General features: G+C 47.8%; 1 protein-coding gene across 12 annotated transcripts; it reads left to right on the top strand.

The window, feature by feature from the left end:
* Positions 1-9,298: 9,298 nt before the first annotated feature.
* Positions 9,299-14,533, top strand: LOC123162830 (uncharacterized). 12 transcript variants are annotated; one of them, XR_006481487.1, is made up of 7 exons: positions 9,299-10,133; positions 10,243-10,311; positions 10,936-10,955; positions 11,073-11,147; positions 11,268-11,353; positions 11,604-11,721; positions 13,795-14,533. XR_006481487.1 is itself a non-coding variant. In XM_044580587.1 (7 exons), exons 1-6 carry the CDS (start codon positions 9,977-9,979, stop codon positions 11,691-11,693), a joined length of 519 nt encoding a protein of 172 aa, XP_044436522.1. In that variant the 5' UTR covers positions 9,299-9,976; the 3' UTR covers positions 11,694-11,721; positions 13,795-14,445. The 12 variants fall into 12 exon arrangements, 5 of the variants coding, with proteins under 5 accessions (XP_044436522.1, XP_044436521.1, XP_044436524.1 ...); XR_006481486.1 differs by having other exon boundaries at positions 12,556-14,533; XM_044580587.1 differs by having other exon boundaries at positions 11,582-11,721; positions 13,795-14,445.
* Positions 14,534-21,155: the final 6,622 nt, after the last annotated feature.

The raw sequence follows: 21,155 nt of genomic DNA, 5'->3' as shown, positions 1-21,155 counted from the left end.
ATGCATCATGCCTCGTGGAGGCGTTTAAACTTGTGTTTGGCGTTGTGAAAACAACCTATGGCCTATAATATTTGCTTTTGAATTCCTTAGGATTTGCGTTTTTCTTTCCTATTTGCTTGTGTTCTACGTCGGCAGGGCCCGGCCCCGCGCATACCTCAGCCGCCATTCGCCCCGACCGGAAACCAGGAAGGAACCAAGGAGTACGTGACCAGTTAGGCTCCGGAGTCGCGATGCTCAGGAGTCCCCCTTGTCGCGCAAACAGCAAGTAGGGAGGGGAGGCATAGGAGTGGATTTGTCGTTCTACGTCGGCAGGGCCCGGCCCCGCGCATACCTCAGCCGCCGCTAGCCCTGACCGGAAACCAGGACGGGACTAAGGAGTGAGGGGCTACGTGACCAGTTAGGCTCCTGAGTCGCGATGCTCAGGAGTCCCCCTTGACGCTCAAACGGTCTTCGTACCTTGGCTCCGCTTGGTGAGGGGCGCGCGACGAACCAGGCCCGAGGGACTTGGCTGGGTGGCGTGCACCCGGGCGTGGCCCGGACATAGCCCCCGTGTCCAACCCCCCCCCCCCATGTGGCACTCCCGAGGGGAGGCGTTACGATAGGACCGGACACTGAGCTCTGGGCTCCCTGAGGTTGATGCGGCCGTGGGCCGCCCTCATTTGTTTATCACCAGCGCGGAGCATAGCGCTTCCGTATGTGTACGGGCATAGCCGCTCATCGGCAGTGTCGTCAGCCAGCACAGAGCATGGTGCTTCCACTGGTACGTGGGAGGAGGGTCCCCTCCGGGTGGAGCCCCCGGGGCGTGTATAGCCCCGCCCTGACACGTGGCTAGCACGGTAGGGCTTGACGAGGTGTATCTGGGCACCCGTGAGCCAGCGCGGGACTCACGGGGCCCTACCTCAAGGCGGGTTGCGCCTGGCTCTGGGCCTTATTTGTAGTGTGCTCCTGCAAGATTGATTAGATGCCAACGCTCTATGTCCTCAGGTCCCGGCCCTCGAGCGAGCTCAGCCGTCGCTGGTATGCCAGGTCGCCATGTCGTGGACATGGCCAGGAGGTGAGGGCTGGAGAGCCAGTAAGAGCACGTGAGTCGCGATGCTCAGGTGCCCCTCTTTTAACGTGCAAGCGGTTAGCATGAAGGGAAAAAGGGTGCCGTAGGAGGCATCAGGTAATAATCATGGCGGGCCAAATACCCGACCCAGATAGATGCCGGAAAGATACATGCCGCCGGGTTAGGCCCGAGCGGCTTGGGGATAATGCAGCCCGAGGGGCGCCCCAAACAAGGTAACCTAAAGACATGAACAAAAGAGATACACGCCACAGGGACGGACCCACGCGGCCTGGGAATGATGCAGCCCTGGGGGTGCTCCCAGCTGAAATGGAACTTAAAAGATGTCACCTGATACCGTTGGAGATGAAGGAATGCTGAAGTAGCGGACGACGCGTGGCGTGGAAGCCGATCCTCACAAGCCCCTAAGGCCCAGAGCCTCGGGAGGCTCTGGGGGTGTAGGCGGCTCTTCGAGGACCATCTCCATCTCTGCTAGGACTGCGCAATGCCTGACCTCCCGAGCCTCCAGAATGCTTCTCAGCAGGCGCTGATGAGCGGCAACTACGTTCGGCAGGCCGAGAGGCATGAGAACGTAGCTGTGAGGTGGACCCTCGCAACGTCCCACGCGCGAGGGCCAGAGGCGGTCCTGAGATGCGGCTCGGTTGAGCCCTGGCATGTCGATGCAGACACGCAGCCCACCATCCTCACCTGGATGGGGGGCTACGGCGGGTAAGCGGCGGCTACCGCGCATGACTCTTGACTCCTGCAGCTCCTGAGTGTTTCTTGTGATGAACTCCTAAGGGTTTGGCCCTCCTTGCCTCATACCTTCCTGAGGGAAACGTGCTTTGAAGTACACCTCCAACTGATGCCCGAGCGTCTCCCTCGTGACCTTGGCAAAGTCGGTGGCCCTCCAGGAGAGAGCCCCCGAGCCTTGCCCGAGTAGGACGCTGGGCGCGCCTTCCTATGCGACAGAGGGAGGCGCCCTTTGAACGGACGCGGATCCTGGCGCGATGCCCCTGGAGGTGCCTGCCTCCTGATGGTTCGGACCAGGTGATGTCTTCTTCTTCTTAGGGACTGCCTCGAGAAGGCCCCCGCTCCTGTGATCTGGGTCTTTGATTGTCGCGGCCTGGAAGGCACGCTCGAGAGAACACACTGCATCCTTCTCCTCACAGGGGACTGTGATGACTCCACCGCTTCCTGGCATCTTGAGGACATTGTAGCCATGGTGAGTCACTTCCATGAACTTGGCCAGGGCCGGATACCCGAGGATGGCGTTCTAAGGCAGGCGAATGTGGGCGACGTCGAAGTCGATGAGCTCGGTGCGGTAGTTTTTGCACTGTCCGAAGGTGACAGGGAGGCGGACCTGCCCTCTCAGGGTGGTAGAACCATCAGTGACTCCTAAGAAAGGCTCGGTTGGCTGAAGCTGATCATACGGCACTTGGAGATTGTTGAATGTCTCGACAGATAGAATGTTGAGTCCTACTCCACCATCGATGAGGGTCCTGGTGACCTACACGTTGCTGATGACTGGGGAACAGAGCATTGGGAGAACACCAGCCATTGCTGCACACTTGAGTTGATCTGCTAAACTGAACATGATGGCACACGTGGACCACCTAAGAGGGCGCGAGGCTTCGGTTTTTGGGAGGACTGCATTCACCTCACGAGCAAACTGCTTGAAGATGCGCTGAGAGGCCGGGGCCTGAGCTCCGCCCAGGATGCAAGCGATTGCGCGTGGCTCCTGGAAGCCCCCAGCCCCCTCGTCCTGATGTTGGTCTTCATTCCTCCTTGGCGGTGGCGGTAGAGGAGGGAGGTCTGCATTGCCTTGCGGGCGATCCTCGCGAGGCTGCTCCCTCCAACCCCCCCTCGCGAGGCTGGTCCTGCCAGCGGTCCTTGCGAGGTCGGTCACGCCACCCTTGGCGAGGGCCACGGTCTTCCCATCATCCTCCACCTCTTCCTCCTCCTCGACCATAGCCTCGATCGCCGCGCTCGGGGCGTCGGCCGATACGTTCATCTCACACAGCCCTGAGCTCCTGGCACTCGTTGGTGTTGTGGGTGTGGAGGTCATGGTACACGCAGTATCGGCTGCCCTTGGATGACTCCGGCTCATCCCTGCCTCGCTTGGTACCTGGCTCAACTGCAAGCACAACTGCTCCTTTGCGCTTCACGTCCTTGACCTTGGGCTTCTTCTCTTCCGGATCAGCAGCTGGAAGCTCGAGGAGGGAGAGGCGCCCTTCCTCAGCCCTGGCGCACTTGGTCGCCAAGTTGGACAGCTCCACAGAGGTGCACTGATCCTCATGGATCGCTAGCTCTTCCTTCATCTTGATGTCATGAACGCCATCGGAGAGAAGGCTGAGATGATGGCCTCCTCAGTCACCCTGGGGATCTTGGGGTGGGCGTTGTTGAAGCGCTAGATGTACTTTTGCAGGGTCTCTCCTGGCTGTTGCTTGATGCGGCGCAAGTCACTCATGGCCGGGGGCCGGTCACGAGTGCCCTGGAAGTTGGCGATGAAGCGAGTGTGCATCTCGTCCCAAGAGGAGATCGTGCTGGGAGGCCGGTTGAGGAGCCATGTGCGGGGCCCATCCTTGAGCGCCATGGGAAACCAGTTCGCCATGACCTTTTCATCCCCGTTGGCCGCCTCGATGCCCAACTCGTAGAGATGGAGGAACTCCGGGGGGTCAACAGTGCCGTCGTAGCAGGGAGGCAGATCTGGCTTGAACTTGCCCGGCCAGGCCACGCTGCGTAGCTCGGCGGTGAAGGCGTGGCAGCCTGCAGTGGCCACGTGTAAGGACTTAGTCGTGGAGACATCGCGACGGGTTAGCTTAAAGGGGTTAAACCGGACTAAGGACACAAGGGATTTTATACTAGTTCACCCCCTTCGATGAAGGTGAAAGCCTACGTCTAGTTGTGATGGGATTATTAGGGTCTCCCTAACCAGGGAGCTAAACAAGTTATGCTTGGCTATCGAGTTGTGTTTCTTGTCCCTGAACCGCCGCCGGGTCGTCCCCTTATATACACGGGTTGACGTCCGGCCGGTCTACAGAGTCCCGAGGCCGACTCATACAAGTGTTCGGCTTGGTCTCTCCCTTCCTTATCTCACAACATAAGTTTACATGAATATGGCGGTTTACCACTATGGGTCCTAATCCGCCTTTGGGCACCGACCCTCAAAGCTTCATAGTAAAACACCATCTTCTGAGTCTTCGTGGGCTTCAATATGGTTGAGTGTAAACCGGCCCCTCCTGGGCGGTTTATACTCAATAGTTATATCCCCAACATTAGGCCCAGAGTGATTTGAATTTATTCATGTCAATCTTCAGTACTTAGGAAAGTCCCATGAACATCTTCCTTTGTTTCCCGTAAACCGCCATGACATCTTCTTCATAAACTTTGTTAAACCGCCGTGACGTCATCCTATGGATACAACAACGGATCATCATGACGTCATTTCTGTAAAAAAATGAATAAAAAGATTCCTCTTATTAATATCATCCCGGAAATCGAGGCGACAGCTGCGCCACTCGCTGCTTTTTGACTCCTTGATTTTCGCATCGGTCCTTATCCATTTTCCTTATAAATAGACCCGGGGGGCCTTTCCTTTCTTCCCCTTCCGCACTTCTTCTTCTTCCTCGCGACGCCTCAGCTCTGAAGCTCCGCCGCCGCCCTCAACCTTCGTACGCTGCATCACCAGAGGCCGCTGCATCAACCTGGTTGTACCATAGACCTTCGGCGTTCCTCCACTGTCCTGCACATCCGGTAAACCTTCTTCCTCATAACCCTAGATCTATCTCTTAGGGCTCCTGTTTTCATCTGCGTTCATAGGTGCTCATCCCTAGTCTCTTCGTACTCACTTCTGCCGTAGCTTTTTTGACTCAACTGTAGCATAAATCCCGTGCAGTAGTTGTTTTGCATCCAGTTTAGTACTTAGTAGGTCTCCCTCTTTATATAGATTCCCTTAATAGAGCGTACGAACTTCTCTGCTCTGTTTAGCACCTTTATAGATCGCAGTAAATTTTCTTACCGAAACTTTGGTAGATCCAAATTAATTCCTTCTCTGTGTGAAACCTATTTCTGCCAACACTTAGCAGATTTTGAACCCAGGCCCTTCTGCCTACGGGCGGTTTAACTTTTGATGACAATCCGCCCTATACCATTAGCCCTCTCTTAAACCGCCAACCGATCTTATCAGCAACTTGCCGGGTTAACACTGAAAAATACACTTAAACCGCTTAAATTGTGAACCAGCATTTATTCTTCCTTGCAGCTTTTCCTCCGAAATGACCAAACAATTCTCTGCCTGTAATTGGGTTCCGTCCAAGATTACTGAGACTCAAATCAATGGATATGTCACCACTGGCGCTTTAGCCTCAAAGAAGGTGCTTCACTGGCGAGTTCTGGGCTCTGAATGCCCACCTACACCTCAGGATGGAGAAGTGATTGTTTTTATGCAACACCTAGACCGGGGATTCAGCCCGCCCGGATCAAAAAATTTCCGGGATGTCCTCGCAAGCTTTGAGCTCCATCCACAAGACATTGGACCGAACTCCGTGTCCAATATATGCAACTTTCAAGTCTTTTGCGAAGTTTACCTCCAAGAAGAGCCATCTGTGGTGTTGTTCCGGGATTTCTTCCACTTGAACCGTCTCACAGAGTTCTCTGATGGTCCCAACACGGAGCTTGGTGGCGTCTCAATTCAGAAATGGAAAGAAGTTGACTTCCCACAAGCCAAACATCATAGCCATCCTAAGGATTGGAACCAGACTTGGTTTTACTATCGGAACACTACCCCTGATGGAGAAAATCCTCTGTCGGGTTACCATCCACAGCAGCTTAGCAACAACCACCCATTACCTTCACGCTTATCTGCCGCAGAGCGAAGAGCGTTTGCTCCTCAAATCGCCAAGGTCCGGGCCCTCATGGCCAACGGTTTAACTAGCATTGACCTCGTCCGCTGCTGGGTATCTTGGGGTATTTTGCCCTTAAGCCGCCGCCCCGGATTGATGCATGAATACACTGGCAACGTCAAAGACCCTCAACACTATCATGAAATAGTAATGACGGACCTTGAAGTTACTGAATCTGCAAAGAAGATGCTTGATGAAACAATCTCTGCATGCAGTCAAACCAGATTGGCGCCTTTTTACGTCTCCAATCCTCCACCAGCGGTAAAGTTTATCCGAATATTTCTTGATTCGCCTCCGCTTTAACTGTGTGCTAAGATTTCTTTGCCTTAATATTATAGGCTAACGGCTCCTTCTGGAAATGGACTAAATCGGCCAAGGCTCGTCCAAAAACCAAGGTTATCAAGAAGGTTCCCAAGAAGAAAACCCCCGAGTCTTTTGATCCGCCAGAGGATGAGGAATCAGACGCAGAGGTAAAATTTGACTTACTTGGTTCCTTTATTCGTACATCCAATTGACAATGATTGTTCCCAGGAGGAAGTTGAAGCCGGCCACACCGACAATGCTGAGGTAATCACCCTTTCTTCCGATTCTGATCTTGTGCCGGTTCAAAAAGTTCGCCGCACAATCCGAAAAGTAAAACTATCTCACCCTCTTGCTCATTTGGATCCCCAATTTTCTGTGAAGACACAGCAAGATGCAGAACATCGCACAACCCGGTACAGTGGTCAACAAATCACCTCATCCGGTTTACCAGATACACCAACCCGGAAACATCGTCCAGAGGTGACTTATTCTCCTGAAAAGCTTTATACTTTGAAAGGTTTCTTCCGATGCCCACTCGATCCGACTGATCCGAATTATCAGGCATCCTCCAACTCATCTGGTAGTTCATCAACCACTCAGTTGCCTCCCCTCAAGGTCGTTGCTGGGTAAGTACACTTGCTCAAGCTATTTCTTCACGCGTCAGTTTATCATATTTTAACTTTGGATGTTTGTAGCGCCAAGGCCCGATTGAGTAAAAAGGCCAAAACCAGCGGCCATGCTGACGAAGTTGATCCGGAGAAAACTCCTGACGACGAGGGTGAAAATCCTGAGATTGCCACAGACCACTCTGCTCCGGAAAATCCAGGTGTTGATGCTAATCCGCCAGAGGCTGAACCAGAGATACAGGCGGATACATCAACTCCTGATGCCACCCCTCCAAATCGAACTGCTGATCCGCCAACTCCTGATGCCACCCCTCCAAATCGAACTGCTGATCCGCCAACTCCTGCTACCAGGCCGCTGAGCCCTGCTGCCAAAGCGCCAAGCCCTGCTAAGGAGAATATCAATCCGTCAAGCCCCTCCAAGGACGATGACGTTGTTGTTACTGGTACGACATATACCGCCCCAGGCAATCCAGTTGTTTTATCCAAGCATACCGCCAAGGATGAATTTGCGTTTATGAATAAGGGGAAGAGCAAAACTGATTTGTCAGACTATGCTGATTTATCTGCCCAAGACCTTCATTCCGACTTCTTAAACCGTCTCTTCACCAGCCGAGACTATGAGGCCGGTTTGGTAAATTTGATGAAAGAGCGCTATGAGGTAAGCCGTTGAATCCTTTACTCTACCTTCATTGCATTGTAGCCCCCAAGGGCCGGTTTTCCCTTAGAAAGTCAAACCGGGACTTTTCTTATTTCAAACTGTACCTTGTTAATTTCCTTTGTGCATTTTTTATCAAATACACATTAGCCCCCAAGTGCCATGGTTAAAACTTGTATTAATCCGTGGGACTTCAATAATAAGCAGAAAAAAGTAATCCTCATTAGCCCCCAAGTGCCAAGTGTATAACTGGTTATATGCTTGGGACTTTCAAAAAGGTATTGATCTGCTCTCCTTACTGTTTCAGAGTGAGATAAATCAAAAAGTCTCTCAGATTGCCGATCTTCAAGAAAATTTGAAAACCCAACAAACAGAAACCACCAAGGCCAGGGAGGAATTGAAAACTGCCTTAACCACCAATGAACAAATGAAAGAGTGGTTCAAGTCCGAACAGACCAACTGGGATTCCGAAAAAGCCGGTTTACTGAAGCGGGCAGAAGATGCGGAATCAGCTCTTAAACCGGTGATGGACGAGCTTACTGGATTAAAGCGCCAAATCAATGACATGACCTCTGCAATATTTGGTAAGTACTGTTTGCCAATGTTTTATGAATACTCCGCTTTGAAATTTTGTCGGTTTAACTTTGACATCCTTAAACCGTTGTAGGTGGCCGCATTGCTCAGCTGGGCTCTGATATGCGGAAGAAGCTCAAGGCCGCCTATACGCTGATTGAACAGTTGTATACCGGTGCCCAACGAGTTATCTGCGCAGCTTCTTACGACAGTGCAGCTCCAACACTGATCAAAGACACTCTGGCTAAGTTATCTATGACGCCAGCTCAGATAGAAGAGGTGAAGCGATCCGCCGCCAGGGCTGGCGCTTTGTTAGCACTGACCCGAGCCAAGGCATGGATAGCCGACCTTGATCCGGTTGATATTGCCAAGGGCTTTCCTAGTGAACAAGAAAATGGGGCAGTATTTGACAATGACGCCCTTAAACATGTAACAAGGGAGATGCGTCCTCTGGCGAGTCAGTTGGCTGAAGAAGCAAACTTGACGGTTCACCGATCTTTCTATGACGCTGACAACAAACGGGTTGAGGCTGTCATTCCGGAAGTGCAAAACCTTATTCCGCCAATCCGTAAGCATACTTATGCCCCTGACGTTGACCCGACTGATCTTATAAATGAAGAGGCTGTCTTTCAGGCCTTAACCCAGATTGACTGGACCACCGCTGACTTCCAACCAGTGGGCGAAGATGAAGAGGCTGAACCGACCCCAAATGATCCATCTACTTCACGTCAACATAGCGGTGATGCTTGATCCGGCAATCCGGTTCACTTTGCGCAAAACTGTCCGGTTTAGAACAATTCCATATTTTGGGCTGTTTAAACGCCTTGTAATAGGGTAGCAAAAAATACTTTGATCCATTGCCATCGCGCAGCGGGAAATACTTTGTGTTTCATCACCAAAATGTTGGCTCATTTAAAACATAAAAGAGGCTAGCCAACTCGCTCTTACAAGGCTCCCCCGATGGCATCCTTCATTGGCCGTTCGATGGGGTTGACCGGCTCTTTTTTCGAGCGCTGGCCGTTCGATCGTCGCTGGAATTCAGCGTGCTCGTTTTTACCGATCGGTCTATCGTGGCGAGGGATGACGTGTGGGCCGGCGCTATGGCCACTTGGATGGAAACGGCTGGGTCATTTTCGGCCGGGTGAGCCTTTCCTCGCGCGCCCCGCATCACGCGTCGTGTGGCTTGCCTGGGGCTGGAGCGAGGAGCCCATTGGGCACGACCGCACCAACCCTAGCTCCCCATCCACAGTCACGCACTCCTCCCTCCTCCCTCTCACAGCCGCCACACCCCATTCCTCTCTTCCTCCTCCCTCCTCCTTCCTGGATCCCTGCCACTGCCACACCGGTGGCTGCACTCCACCTCTTCCTCGTGGTGCGGCGGACGGCGGCTCTTGCGGTCGTGCGGCCGACGGCGGCCTCAGCGGGCTCTCGATCCCCGCTCCTCATTCGGCTCCTCTTCTCCATGCCGCCGCCGCCTCCTCCTTTTCCCCGTCCCTCACGGCCGCCTCGCCACCTCCGCCTTCAGCACCTCCTCCTCCCCTTCCTCTCCTCCTTCCCTGCCTCTGGATCCAGCCAGTTAACTCTGGAGGGGAACCAACCTACAGGTAAAGGGCGACGGCGGCGGCCCTCGAGCAGATGAGAGGGAGAGAGAAGGACATGGCGGCAGATGAGAGGGGGCGTGCGGCGCGGCGGTGAGCGTCTCCGGCAGCGGCGGCGACCTGTGGGCAAAGGGTGACAGCTGGGGTGCTCGATTCGATCCAGCGCCATGAGCCTGTACTTTACTTGCTAGAGAGAGAGAGCAGATGAGGGAAAGAGAGAAGGAGAGGAGGGAGAAAGGTAGAGGAAAGAGGAGAGGGAGCCGCAACGGCAGATGGGAGATGAACACGGTCTGGGGCCGGCCATTCGCATCTCTCCTCCTCTCCTGCTCTTGACCACCATCGTGCCCCTCCTCCCCTTCGCTTCTAGGAGTAGCTATTTTCCTCGCTCGTACTGCTGTTTGGCTCGAGTGTTTCTCCTTCCCAAATCTGGTAAATCGTTCTTTCTTTTGCTTCTCTGAACATTGAGTGTTTCTTGCTTGCATCTTCATCATTGCCTGCCGTGGTTGTGTACTGACGGATTCAATTCTATATTTCACAGGTTGTATGATCTGGCCCATTATTGCGTCTCCATTCTATTCATTGCTTCGTCTCCGTTTTGCTTGTCAAGGTTTGTTGCTCTCGCCTGTGTCTAACTTCCTGTCGTGCTTCCTGTATGTGCTAGCATGTTCATGTGTTGTTCGGTCTCATGTGCCTTATATTTTGTGCTTGCCTGTGGGCCGGATGTGAGCAAGCATTTCTTGTTGGTATGTAGGATTACTTGCGAAAATGCAGCATGGCCATTCAATGTTTCCCGAATTAATTTCTTGGTAGATTTCCAGGGAAATATAAGTTAATTCAGTAAGGCTATAATTCTCTTATGATCATGGGTCAATGCTGAGGAAGACGGGGAAGTCAGAGATGGTCACTTCCTTGGGCACCGTCTGTTCTTCCTTCTTCCTGATCTGAAGCTCTAGGAAGAATACAATGCTAAATTGCTCTGAAATACATTGCTGAAGCTAGGTCAGCCAAGTGTTCTTCTGGGTCTGCCTTTGTGTAATGTATAACTGAAGTACGATCATTTTCTTGCATACAGTAAGCATACTAGGAAGAATACAATGCCAAATTATCTGTTAAAATTTTGTGTGCGGACCTTAAGAGTTGATTGCCTTTTCTGTACTTTCATGTTGCTTCATGCATTAATTATTATTAACATGTTTACGCTTCTCTGTTAATGTATGGTTGTTGGATTCAGGCACAGCTCGAAATACTCAGGTGGTTAATTAGAAGCCCCTTTATTTATATATTTTGGGATTGCTAATTGATAAATCTCGATTTGAAATGTTAGTTGCGAGTTCGTTCTTTTGCTCATGATGCGATATCTTTTGCTAGAAAAAATTAGGCCTCGGCCAAAGGTGGAGAAGACAGACCCCAGGAAGGATTTTGCGCTGCCGTCTTCTTTCGCCGGTCCGTGCCCTAGAGAGGACCCTAACTGAACTTTGTATCGAAGCTTTGTGTGTGTGTTTCTCCTTAATCTGCGTCTAAATTCAGAGTTCTAATCACCATCCTCGTGCTTGCTGGTTTCAGGAATTGTATGGGAATGAAGCAAAAAGCATGAAGAAAATAGAGCAGGTCGTGTGTCATCGTGCACGTAGTCTGCCTTCCATTGGCGTGTGAGTACTTGCACTTGGACCTTTTTGTGAGCAGTACTAACTAATCTAATGATCTGATCCTTGCAATCTAAGGAAAAAATAAATCTAAGTCATTTCCGATCTGAAGATCTGGGTACCAACTATTTGTGTTTGTGTCTATAAGCTTTTGATTTTCTGTCAGGTCTATTTTTTATTTGCAATGTTGAACCCTCTTTTCATTTCTTGTGAATATTTTTTTTGTTTGATCAGTATTGCACCTGGTTATCTACAGAGGAAGGCAAGGATAACTAGATTAAACATTTCACAAGACCCTCCCAATTACAGGCACAAACTCCTTCCAAGATATTACAAGTGTGGTTGATTACGGGAGATTGTGAGATGAAAAGAAGGTATATCCTTTATATTTATCTAGATGTTTAATTAGCTGCACAACCATACGTGATTCTATAAGGAAACTATTTATCCTGGTGATCTTGATATCCAGTCATGTATTACAGTATTAGTATAGGCTGTAATTTTTGGCTAGGAATCTATATATACAGAACCTAAACTGAAGACTCAATATAGCACATATACTTGGCCAGTTATCCTAAGAATATTAATCCACCTGGACTTTTAACTTGACTTCCAAAGAAGTTCTTAACGATCAAGCATTTTTGAGTTTTTAGTAAATTGAAATAATGTTGCACTTTGACAATACTATTCTGATTTTGCAAGTTAATAGAAATCCTTCAGTTTCATACCACTTTTTTAATCGCACATTTGGATGAGTATTAGTATAGGCTGTAATTTTTGGCTAGGAATCTATATATACAGAACCTAAACTGAAGACTCAATATAGCACATATACTTGGCCAGTTATCCTAAGAATATTAATCCACCTGGACTTTTAACTTGACTTCCAAAGAAGTTCTTAACGATCAAGCATTTTTGAGTTTTTAGTAAATTGAAATAATGTTGCACTTTGACAATACTATTCTGATTTTGCAAGTTAATAGAAATCCTTCAATTTCATACCACTTTTTTAATCGCACATTTGGATGATTGCGACATTATCTCTTCTCGGAATTCCGCTTGCATGTTTCCAGTTGAGACAATAACTGAGTTTGATAAGTAACCACTATATTATTTTCTATGTGTACACATGTTGTCGCTCTGCTTGAGTCATCCATATCGACATTACGAGCCCGAGACTTCCATCACAACAAACTATATGTATCCAGGTAGTGTCCAATATGTACACACAGGCTCCTCTCACAGGCCGACTAAGCTGATTGTAACTGAATGTGTGTGTGTGGCCGTGAAGCAGACTTTATCTTGGTCTGAGTATCAGTTCCCTTCTCCACATTACGAGCCCGAGACTTCCATCACAACAAACTATATGTATCCAGGTAGTGTCCAATATGTACACACAGGCTCCTCTCACAGGCCGACTAAGCTGATTGTAACTGAATGTGTGTGTGTGGCCGTGAAGCAGACTTTTTCTTGGTCTGAGTATCAGTTCCCTTCAATGGTACAATTTTGGATACTATTTTCTTCTAGATGTATAGGTTTCTGCTGGTCCCATTGGCTGCTACATTTTAGTGATACAATAGCTCAATGTCATGCTCACCAATTATTCTGTAAAAATGAAAAATCGACTTGACTGTATTTTGTACCTGTTTTAGTAATTACATGATGTGATTATTTTCATTCTAGATATGGAAATATTCTAAGGATTAAGCTTTTTGAGATGTTAAGGTATCTGATGATTAATTAGCCTTTGTAAGATTTATGCACTCATGTCATACAACCTAGATAATTCTCCTTGGATCTCCATAATTTCTAACTGAATATAGATGTATACTGACAGTAAATCCCGTTTTAGTAATTAGTTGGATATAATTGATAATTCTTTGACATGTTTTTATGAAATGTCTGCTTAAATCAGTGTTAGATGCTCCCATAATCGATTACTTTTTGGATATGAATTATTACTATAAGAAGTATATTGGTTCTCCGGTGTTTTCAGTTCTTACAATAAACAAATTATATTGTTTTCCACTAATCATTTCTCATGTAGTTTTACTCTGCAGTATGTATCTTTTGCTTCATAATTCATCTGTTCACAAGATTGATGCCTAGAAATTTCAGCCTTTCGTGCTAAATGTCGTCTGCTCATTTGTAACGGCATAGAGATAGGAACGAGCAATTCATCTTCAGTTTGAGAAAGTGGCGGACAAAAGAGAACTGGACTATTGTTGCTGAGCGCTAGCTCTGGCCGCATGACCATCTATATATATAGTTTTCGACAGTAAATGTATCCTGATTGGTATAACACAAATGGAAATCTTACTTTCTTCTAAACTCTTAATTTCAAGATGAACTGGAGAGGGGGGTTTGTACTAAGTTTGGAATCTATCACAGTAAGTGTGTATTTGCGGTATTGATGTACAGTTATTAAGAAAGTTACATTTTTTCAGCTATTGTGCTACTGAGAAGGAAACATGGCTGAGAATTGCTCTGGCTGGAGTTGAATGTCTTTGTGACTGAATACTAGAGACGCTGACTTGCAGCCACTCTTTACAGTCCTACCACCTAGCTTTTATCTCTCACCTTCCGTTATTTTCATGTTAACACTGCCATTGGGGCAAATCTATTGCTTATTGATCGGGTCTAGCTATAGGTAGAATTCCATGTTTCCTACACTGTATTATACCCATTACTATTTGAATGTTGATTCTGACAATCTTAAGACATCCACCATAGTCGTGGCAACTCGAAAAACGTAAGCTGGAGAAATATCAAAATCACACGAAACCTCCCCTTAGCTAATACCATAAGGGTTCGATTGAGGCTCTCTGTTAACAGCGCTTTGGTAAAAGTAAGCGTGTGCACGATGTTATAGTGAGCTACCATCACTTCTCATTACTGACTGTAATCAATATATATGTGTTTATGCCATAAAAGATGGATATTTGTCGAAGCCATTGTCGTGACATGTAATTACTTGCAGATCAATTATATAGTTTTGTTTGGATTGTAAAGTGGAAACGATAAAACCCTACAACTCATGTGTGATTGTCATTTGATTATTTACTTCTTCAAGTAGTATGGATATGGTGCTTCCAGGATATTAAGTATATTCATGAAGTTGTATAAACCACGTTCTACGATTCACTTCTGTTATGCATATTTACTTTCCAGTTTTAGGACTGAAATTCATCCATTGTAATGAATTTGGTTGTATGGGCATTACCTATTTGACTTAGGCTTGCTTCATCACATATAGACTGTTTTTCTTTTCCTCACTGCTTGTATGGCCTAAAACTATCATGTATATGAGGCAAGTTATTAGCAATGTCTCACATTTTCTTACTTGCAATACTATGCTTTCCTATTCAGGTGTTCCAAGACCCAAATCATCGGAAAAACAACACATATAACACTTTTTTCTTTTGAACTTCAATTACCCTTATACAAGTCCTCGTTCATTTTGTTTATATAGTGGTTAGAATAGTAACCATATGTGCTTGCTCAACACTGATAAATGGAATATTTTCAAAGCACGTATGGTGTGTTCGCAATTTGGCGCAACGGGAGATTACTGAAAAATACTCATTTTTCAACATGACATGGTCTTGAAATGGGACTCTACTACCAAATTAAAATGTGTAGGTATATCTCATTGTAGATGACAAGTCTCTATTTTTATTAAAGGGGATTAAATTTGTTATCATATATGCTTGCCCGCTACTAAAACAACTAAAACATGGAATTTCTGCGCCATTTGTTACCCAGCTGACGAACTGAGAAAGAAAGGAAGGGGATAGACAGTCTTCGCTCGCTCTGTCCCCTGCTGTTTCTTATTCAGCTCCTCGCAGGCCACAGGCATCGCTCTATGTGGGTTGGGCTAAATAACATATGAGCTATCCTAATACCTCCTGATCCCTATATCTCCGTATATGCACAACAAAGACATGTTTTTCTTAGGTTTCTTATCATTTTCCCTCTTTTTTAGGAAAAATATGCATAGCCAGGTTTCTCATCATGATAACCATGTTTTCAAGCTTGCTAAAAAAATACAACCATGCCAACTTTACTCTCTCATCATAGTGCCCATATTTTCAAACTGAGATATTCATATTATGCAAAGTTTCCCTTTTCCCAGACTATTATTTAACAACGTAATAAACATGTTTAAAGAATAGCATGATTTAGTTGAACGTTCTTGCAGCATGAAACTATTTTCATCGACAACATGTTTGCAGCAGGTCTCTGCGCCATTTGGCACAACGAGTCAACTAGTATATCATAAGATGCAATCCCTATGTCTGCATAAAAAGAATTGTCCTGGCGGTTTACCGCCGGACGGGTCATAATACCCAAGGTAAAGCCTGATTTGAGAACCAAACATTATAAAATATGAATTAACTCATACCTGAGATGTGATATATCACGTTTAGTTGGTTGACCAACTGTAATAAGGGTGAAGACCCAAATCTTGAATTTTTATACAACTTCACCTTGTACTGATGGTGTATAAGAAGTCATGCCGGGCTACGATGAACACCAGATGATCAAAAACTGGCAACAAGTAGTCAAAGCTAGGCCGGGTTAATAAACTCCAGTTTAATAAGGTTCGTCAACTTTTAGTTGAGACCCCAGCCGGGTTAACAAACACCGGGTTAAAATGATGACTTGAAAAGCCATACTAGATCGAAGATGCCGGTTTAACACAACAAGTCAGCAAAAAGAAACAAGTGCAAATAAAACCATGTAGTCGAGGCTTTTCAAGGGCTGCCAGGCTCAAATTCGAGGCTTTTCATGGGCTGCCAGGCCGCTGAGTTAAACCATTTGTAAAAGCCTTTCAAGATGGCCCTCCAACTAACCAATCACCGTTTTAACTTTGACAAGTGCAGGGTCTCAAGGAGAGTAACTGTCAAACGTTCGGAGGGTCATGCCAGGATGACCTGGATAGGAGTGACTTACTTGATGAAGGCAGGTTAACCCGGGGTTTTAGGTAAATATACCAGGCTTCCAAGCCGTGGGTCGATACCCAGTTACAAGGGTCCGTTCAAACTCCTAGGTATTTGACACAAGGAGCCCCCAAGTAATATGATGAGTTGTGCTCATTGAGTGCCTATGTTTGAGTTGTGCATAGCATCCAAACTCTCTTTGGCCCTTTGGTTGTGAAGCTCCCGAGCTGTATTATGGCTTGATAGCCGGTTTAATAGGTAGTACTCCGCTTTGTCAGCTGAAGCCCCCATGCAACTCAAAGGATATTTGAGAAAAAACAGCAGAGGCCCTGCTTATAGCAAGGATGCTGGTTTTATTTATTGATCATAATATATACATTATCGAAATATGTACATAAGAAAAGCCTATGGCTCAGGTATATTAAGGCCGTAGGAGAGCTATGTTCCACGGCCGCCGGGTCTCCTCCTTAGAAGTACGTGAGTTGTCTTGAACGTCAATGAGGTAGTATGATCCGTTGTGCAGATTTTTGCTGACCATAAAGGGTCCTTCCCAAGGTGGGGATAACTTGTGCATGTCGGTCTGATCCTGGATGAGCCGGAGCACCAAATCACCTTCTTGAAAGGTTCTTGTTCTAACCCGGCGGCTATGATAACACCGCAGGTCTTGCTGGTAAACCGCCGAACGGGCTAAAGCCATATCTCGTTTTTCATCCAACAGGTCCAACGCCTCCTGGCGTGCTTGCTCATTGTCCGCTTCAACATAATTAGCAACCCGGGGTGAGTCGTGACGAATATCACTTGGTAAGACCGCCTCTACCCCGTACACCATGAAGAAAGGCGTGTAACTCGTCGATCTGTTGGGAGTGGTGTTGATGCTCCATAACACAGAAGGTAATTCTTCCACCCAACAACCCGACGTCCGCTTTAAAGGAACCATAAGTCGGGGTTTAATACCCTTCAAGATTTCTTGATTAGCTCTCTCTGCTTGACCATTGGTCTGGGGGTGTGCCACAGATGCTAAGTCAAGCCGGATGTGTTCTCTCTGACAAAAATCTTCCATCTCACCTTTAGAGAGGTTTGTGCCATTATCCGTGATGATGTTGTGTGGAAAGCCAAAGCGGAAGATAATCTTCTTGAGAAATTGAACCGCCATAGCTGCATCACACTAGCTGACAGGCTCCGCTTCAACCCACTTGGTAAACTTGTCAACCGCCACCAGCAGGTGGGTCTTCTTATCCCTGGAGCGCTTAAAGGGTCCAACCATGTCAAGCCCCCAGGTGGCAAACGACCAAGTGATGGGAATCATCCTTAATTCTTGAGCCGGAACATGAGCCCTGCGTGAAAACTTTTGACAAGCATCACACCGCTTTACCAGATCCTCCGCATCAGCATGAGCTGTCAACCAGTAGAACCCATGACGGAAAGCCTTTGCAACCAAGGACTTTGAACCGGCATGATGACCACAATCTCCTTCATGGATTTCCCGGAGGATCTCTTGGCCTTCGTCCGGAGAAACACAAGCTGAAACACGCTTGAGACGTTGCAACAGTGTAACTCGCCATTGTGAATAACCATGGACTTGGACCGCCTGACTATCTGCCGAGCCAGGACTTCATCATCTGGTAACTCGCACCGGTTCATGTATGCCAGATATGGAACCGTCCAATCCGGCACAACATGTAAAGCGACCACCAATTGAGCCTCCGGATCAGGAACAGCCAAATCCTCCTCTATAGGCAACTTAACAGACGGGTTATGCAAGATATCTAGAAAGGTATTGGGAGGTACCGGTTTACGCTGAGATCCAAGCCGGCTTAAAGCGTCTGCTGCTTCGTTTTTGCGCCGATCGATATGCTCAACCTGATACCCTTTGAAGTGACCCGCCACAATATCCACCTCACGTCTATAAGCCGCCATGAGTGGATCCTTAGAGTCCCAAGTGCCAGAAACTTGCTGAGCCACCAGATCAGAGTCTCCAAAGCATCTTACCCGGCTTAAGTTCATCTCCTTGGCCACTCGGAGCCCATGGAGCAGAGCCTCATACTCAGCTGCATTGTTAGTACGGGAACATTAAACGAAGGACATAACAGATTTTATCTCCTCGAGGGGAAGTAAGAACAATTCCATCCCCTGAGCCCTCCAATTGTCTGGATCCGTCAAAGTGAATCGTCCAATATGTACTGTTCGGTTTGTCCTCTGGTGCTTGTAACTCGGTCCAATCATTTATGAAATCCACAAGTGCTTGAGATTTTATGGTTGTTCGAGGTACATACTTCAAGCCATGGGGACCAAGTTCAATTGCCCATTTTCCAACCCGGCCAGTTGCCTCCCTGTTCTGAATTATATCACCCAATGGAGTTGAACTGACAACCGTAATGCGATGGCCTTGGAAATATTGCTTGAGCTTCTGACTTGCCATAAAAACCCCATATACGAGCTTCTGCCAATGCGGATACCGCTGCTTCGACTCGATAAGCACCTCACTGATGTAGTAAACTGGTCGTTGAACCGGGTACTCCTTACCAGCCTCCTTACGCTCCACCACGATTGCCACACTGACGGCACGGGCATTAGCAGCCACGTACAACAATAGAGGCTCCCTGTCAACCGGAGCAGCAAGGACTGGTGGTTCAGCCAACTGCCGCTTCAAGTCTTCAAACGCCGCATTAGCCGCATCACCCCAGACAAAGGTGTCTGTTTTCTTCAGCATCTGATATAAAGGGATCGCCTTCTCTCCCAAGCGGCTGATAAACCGGCTTAGTGTTGCAATCCAACCTGCTAGACGCTGAACATCATTGATGCACGTCGGTTTAGCCAAAGATGTAATCGCTTTGATCTTCTCCGGATTAGCCTCAATACCCCTGTTAGACACCAGAAAGCCTAGAAGCTTGCCTGCCGGAACACCAAAGACACACTTGTCCGGATTGAGCATCATCTTGTAAACTCGCAGATTGTCAAAGGTCTCCTTGAGATCGTCTATCAATGTCTCCTTCTTCCTGGATTTTACCACAATGTCATCAACATAGGCATGAACATTGCGCCCAATCTGAGTGTGAAGACAATTCTGCACACAGCGCTGATAAGTTGCCTGGGCACTCTTGAGCCCAAAGGGCATAGAAACATAGCAAAAGGCTCCAAAGGGAGTGATGAAGGTGGTCTTCTCCTGGTCCTTAACTGCCATTTTGATCTAATGATAGCCTGAATAAGCATCCAAAAAACTCAAACGCTCACAACCCGCCGTCGCATCAATGATCTGATCAATACGTGGGAGAGCAAAAGCATCGGCTGGACAAGCCTTGTTCAAATCGGTGTAATCCACACACATGCGCCAAGTGCCGTTTTTCTTAAGAACAAGCACCGGATTAGCCAACCACTCAGGGTGAAACACTTCAATGATAAACCCAGCAGCCAACAATCGGGCTACCTCTTCACCAATTGCCTTGCGTCTTTCCTCGTTAAAGCGACGAAGAAATTGCTTGACCGGTTTAAACTTGGGATCAATATTGAGAGTGTGCTCAGTGAGTTCCCTCGGTACACCTGGCATGTCAGAAGGCTTCCATGCAAAAATGTCCCGGTTCTCACGGATGAACTCGATGAGCGCGCTTTCCTATTTCAGATCCAGATTTGTGCTGATGCTAAACTGCTTGGATGAATCGCCAGGAACAAAGTCAACAAGTTTGGTCTCATCAGCCGGTTTGAAATGCAGAGTTGGGTCGTGCTTAGTGGTGGGCTTCTTCAGAGGCGTCATGTCTGCCGGATCAACATTTTCCTTATAAAACTTTAACTCCTCTGTAGCACAAACCGACTCAGCATAGGCCGCATCACCTTCCTCGCAATCCAAAGCGATTTTACGACTTCTGTGAACCGTAATGGTCCCTTTATGACCCGGCATCTTGAGCTGCAAGTAAATATAACAAGGCCTCGCCATGAACTTTGCATAAGCCGGTCGCCCAAACAGTGCGTGGTACGGGCTCTGGATCCTCACCACCTCAAAGGTTAATGTCTCAGACCGGGAATCGTGTTCATCACCAAACACAACTTCCAAAGCGATCTTGCCAACAGGATATGCCGATTTACCTGGTACCACACCATGGAAAATAGTGTTGGACGCTTTAAGACTCTTGTCTGTCAACCTCATGTGACGAAAGGTTTCATAATACAGAATGTTGATACTGCTCCCTCCATCCATGAGTACCTTGGTGAACTTATAACCTCCCACCTGAGGTGCCACCACCAATGCCAGGTGACCCAGATTGTCAACCCGGGGCGGATGATCCTCTCTGCTCCATACAATAGGTTGCTCAGACCACCGCGGGTAACGTGGCACCGCCGGTTCAACAGCATTAACAACCCTCTTGTGAAGCTTCTGATCGCGCTTGCACAAACTAGTGGTGAACACGTGATACTGCCCACCATTCAACTGCTTTGGGTGACTCTGATAACCCGACTGCTGCTGATTTCCTTGGTTACTCTGCTGGTTATTACCACTTTGATTATTCTGGTTGCCCTGGTTATTCTGAAATCCGGAGTTTGAACCGCTGACGCCATGAAAGCCTAGACCTGAACCGCCCGATGGACCCTGATCATACCGGAAAAGATCAGAGTTTTTGAACTCCTTCATAATATTACAATCTTTCTAGAGATGTGTCGCAGGAGCCTCCTTGGTCCCATGCTTTGGACAGGGTTGATTCAACAAACATTCCAGATTCATTGCGCCGCCACGCTGGGGCGGTTTATCCTTATGGCGCTGCACATTAGCATTAGCTACAAAATCTGAATCTGCTTTACGCTTACCATTATTTCCATGACCTCCTTGGTTGTGCTGCTGTCCCTTTGCACCACCGTTCTCCTTTCCCTTCTCCGGT

This window comes from Triticum aestivum, chromosome 7B (genome assembly GCF_018294505.1).
Source record: "Triticum aestivum cultivar Chinese Spring chromosome 7B, IWGSC CS RefSeq v2.1, whole genome shotgun sequence".
NCBI classification, from domain to species: Eukaryota; Viridiplantae; Streptophyta; class Magnoliopsida; order Poales; family Poaceae; genus Triticum; species Triticum aestivum.
The sequence above is the reverse complement of the archived record's forward strand: the minus strand, read 5'-3'. Positions and strand labels throughout refer to the sequence as shown.